Consider the following 4,022-nt stretch of genomic DNA (forward strand, 5'->3'; position numbering starts at 1 on the left):
TCATCAGCTATCGACAGGACAACTGGATGGAATGGCTAGCATTAGCCACATTCCAATATAACAACAAAATTCACACAGCAACAGGTAAAACACTGTTCTTTGTGAATTATGGATGGAGCCCACCAGTTGTGCAAATGGGACGGGTCCACACAACAACACCTGCTTCAATGGACTTTGCAACAACAATAACAAAGATCCATGAGAAAACGAAGATGGCCCTCGAAAAAGCTGCTTTAACAATGACGAAGCAATACAACAAACATCGGCGACCCTCACATGAATATTCACCAAATGACAAGGTTTGGTTGGATACAACAAATCTGCATTTACCAAGGCCAAAACAGAAACTAGCAGACAAATGAACAGGTCCATTCAAAGTCATCGCCAAAATTGGCAAATCCACATACAAGTTGCAACTGCCAACGACCTGGAGGATCCATAATGTTTTCAATGAAACATTACTAACTCCATACATGGCACCAGCCTTTCCAAACCAAGAAAAACCACTCCTGCCACCAGCAGAACTCATCGATGATGAAGAACATTATGAAATCGATGAAGTACGAAACCACAAAACCCAAAGGGTCAAAGCATGAGGTGGAGGCATGAAAACAACTGTTGACTACTTAGTCAGCTGGAAGGGCTATGGACCGGAGTCAAACCAATGAGTTAATGAAAAATATATGAATGCAGACGATGCTATTTGAGACTACGAACACAGAATCAACAAAGTGGACGTCAAGGCGGTCATGTTCAACATTATATCTGCCAAACATGAAATGGCAATAAAAGGAAGGAAGATGATATCTAGCCAGATATACATCAACTGACCTGCTGACAGCAGAGGCCAAGTAGGAGACGACGATGAAGATAGCAGTGTGCCAAATGATCCATGAATGGCCAACAGCCAAACAATAATGGATCTAGCAGATCAGCCACCTCCTTCCAGAAAGGAGGGTTTTTTACCCTAACTTAACCATCGGGATGATGGTCTTAAGGAGGGGGTAATATTACAATTTTTCCTATTTTCTCTCTATTTTCCTTCTTTTTTTCTCCTTTCTCTCAGGAAATGACCCCTATCTTTGCTTAGTCAAGGCACTTAGGCTGGTGCTTAGGACCATGGGAAAGCTTGGTCAGCAACCCAGTCAGTCATTATCTTATCGAATGGCTGTGTGCTGTGAAGGGAGAGACAATACTCCTTTTGTCACTAAACAGCAGTAACAGCAATGACAACAGTCTGCCAGACAACAGCCTTTGTGGAGAGCCTGGCAACAGCAGGGGTAACAGCTCTACGACAGACAACAGCTTTTTGTGAATATTTATTTATAGCACAATAACAGAACAGTATATAAGTAGTATAGCTCTCGCTGTAATACCTCAGCTTCAAGCTAAAGTTTATTCTCTACCATCCTATCTTGAGCAACTTGCAAATGCCTTGGTCACACACCTCTGTTAACACATCAGTGAACTCAGTTGGACATACCCGAAGTGCGAGGTACCAAACTGTTTATCACATGTTAATAGTCACATGGAGTTTGGGCTTAACACACACAGGACTGAGTCCTGAGCTTTCTTGACACTGAGATATCCAACTGAGTTGTCCACACATGTACCTGCTTACTTGCTGCTTCTCAATGGTATGCTGGTCCAGTTTGAGCATGTACATGTCATACTTATGTAAGAATTCTCATATCTGATGACTTATCAGGCACAGATGCTGTTCTTATGCTGTTTCTTGCTTTCTTTTCTCCACTTCATTTTCTCAACATATCCCATGCTGTTTCTCTAGCTTTCCTCACTATAATGACCTTTGTCTCTTTACTCACTATCTCTATGGCCACTCTTATGGCTAATCTCATTGGTGCTCATGCCTTCATAGCTGCATACTTTGATTCTTCTGTAGCAGATATCATGGAGCTCCAGAACCTTATTGTTGCTGTTAACCAGGCCATTCCTTACTTGGTGCATGCTTGTTTCTAGCTTGTTAGCTTGCTGTTCAGGCATACTTTGCCTCTATAGGCAGCTTATCATGCTAGTCTCATGTATTTCAATCTGTGTAACTCCCATTACAGTATGCCTTTCTATCTGGAGCTTGCTAAGATTGTTCAGTGTATTTTTATCTATCTCCAATCTAAGGAGTGGAAAGCCTCAATGCTTATGAAGGTGGAGCATAACAATTTCCCAGTATATCCCCTTATCCTCCAGCCTACTTCTCTCATTTATATTTCTCTCCTGCTAGTGGGATTATAATGCTTCTCTTCTCCTGTCTGAGGAGCCAGATTATAAAAATGGGAATCTATCCTCTATTCTCTATCAGCTCCTGCTCTCTTTGCATGCTATCTCTGCTCTCTCTGCTCCAGTGGTCATTGGTCCTACTGTCTTAGCCCCCAAGATCATGGAATCTGAGGCTAGCTCATCTGAGTGAGTTCTGATCTTTGTTGCTCTTCTGTATCTCAGTTAGCTCATACTATTATCCTACTTCTAGAGTCTCCTAGCCAATGCCTATCAGAATCTCTCAGGTTTCAAGAGAGCCTAGTAAGTTGCATTCTGTCTCTCTTCTTCTTACTATAGCTTCTTTTTATTTCCAGGTTTCTCCTCTGTTACTAAAAATACTGTCTCTGTGGTTTTTTCAGCCATTAGTTCTAGCTCAATAGGTTATCCTTTTCATATCTGGCCTTTCACTTTCTCATTGTCTTCCTCTTTGCAGAGGATCACAGTGGCTTGCAAACATCAGCAGGGGACAGAAATCTTGGCTCCTGTAAGACAATCTTTCTTATTCCTCTTTGCCTCTGCTCATTCTCTTCTCTTATCTTCTAGACTGTACCTGACCCTGTCTCTAAAAGAGCCAAGCTTATCCTGTATATTGTTTATATCATCTTTAGTCATATTCCTCTTATTTTCTGTTTCTCTGGGTGTAGCTAGCTTATCTTAGTCTCATGCACAGCCTTTAGTATCTCTTACCTCAGTTTCTCAGACTGCCTTCTCATAGAAGCCCATTTCTGATTCTCTTGAATTTCCTGTCCTATCTGGTGTATTCTTCCATTCTTTTACTATAGTTTTTCTCTATTCTCTGATTGATATTGTCCTCCAGCTCTCTCTCTTGATCATGATACCAGTCCTCCTTCTGCTGTAGAGAGCAATAGGCCTGCTGGCTCTTTTCTATGCTCAGTCAGTATCCCTGATTCTGCTAGTGAGAGGCCTGAGGGTGCTTCCATGAAGATCATCCCTTTGGCTCTGAACTATCAGTTATCTCTCTCTCCTCATGTGTATCATTCCCTGACCAGTGAGCCTCTCTCTGGTATCACTTATTTTATCTTTTCAGCCTCTCCTAAATCTGCTTCTCCTTCTCTTATATGTGCATCTTTTTTCTAGTGCAATGGGATGACTATTCTGGTGGCCTCTAGGATGCCTCCTCACTCTTAGTGCATGTCAAAGTCTATTCCTATGATTTCTAAGCCTCCTACCAACATGACTGCAAGGGAGACTGTTGACTGCACTATTTATGCATATGCTTTTCACTCAGCCATTGATCTCCAGTTCTACAAACCTCTTTCCTGTCAGGTCTTAGAATCCATGAAGCTTTCCATGCTTCCTGTTGCCTCTGACTCTTTGACTAAGTGAGTCCTTTCTCTCTGTTTTTCATCCACATTCTGATTGTATTTTCTTCACAGACCATCTGCACAATTGCACAGTAGCTGAAAATACATTTACCATTGCTATTCTGATAAAAATCCTTATTTCATCCATCTTCCTCTGATATGTGTGTCTTTTCTGTTCCTCATTCTTATTCTTATTTTCTTGCTCACTAGCTTTCCTGGCCATGCCTTAACTGCACTTTGGCTGGTTTCCCTGAGGAGTGCATTTTTGAGGGTGGAGTTAGTGAGGAGATCTGAATATGCTGTAGATCCACTTGTTATGGCCACTGCTCTATATGCTGAAATGCCAATCAGCTCCATTGTGCCACTATCTTATTGGACTCTCTTATTCTCAGTGGTGACAGTGATATGTCTTTTCAGATCTTT

At 41.7% G+C, this 4,022-nt stretch overlaps 1 protein-coding gene across 1 annotated transcript; it reads left to right on the forward strand.

The window, feature by feature from the left end:
- Positions 1-1,803: 1,803 nt before the first annotated feature.
- Positions 1,804-3,699, forward strand: BT62DRAFT_917119 (uncharacterized protein; the record flags this gene model as incomplete). The annotated part of the gene is made up of 9 exons (XM_043184025.1): positions 1,804-1,962; positions 2,020-2,184; positions 2,240-2,421; positions 2,520-2,535; positions 2,708-2,758; positions 2,818-2,858; positions 3,117-3,283; positions 3,524-3,617; positions 3,672-3,699. The coding sequence occupies 9 exons, from the start codon at positions 1,804-1,806 to the stop codon at positions 3,697-3,699; spliced, it is 903 nt and encodes a 300-aa protein (XP_043044326.1).
- Positions 3,700-4,022: the final 323 nt, after the last annotated feature.

The sequence above is a fragment of the Guyanagaster necrorhizus genome (genome assembly GCF_019112545.1).
Source record: "Guyanagaster necrorhizus MCA 3950 unplaced genomic scaffold BT62scaffold_4, whole genome shotgun sequence".
Classification (NCBI taxonomy): Eukaryota; Fungi; Basidiomycota; class Agaricomycetes; order Agaricales; family Physalacriaceae; genus Guyanagaster; species Guyanagaster necrorhizus.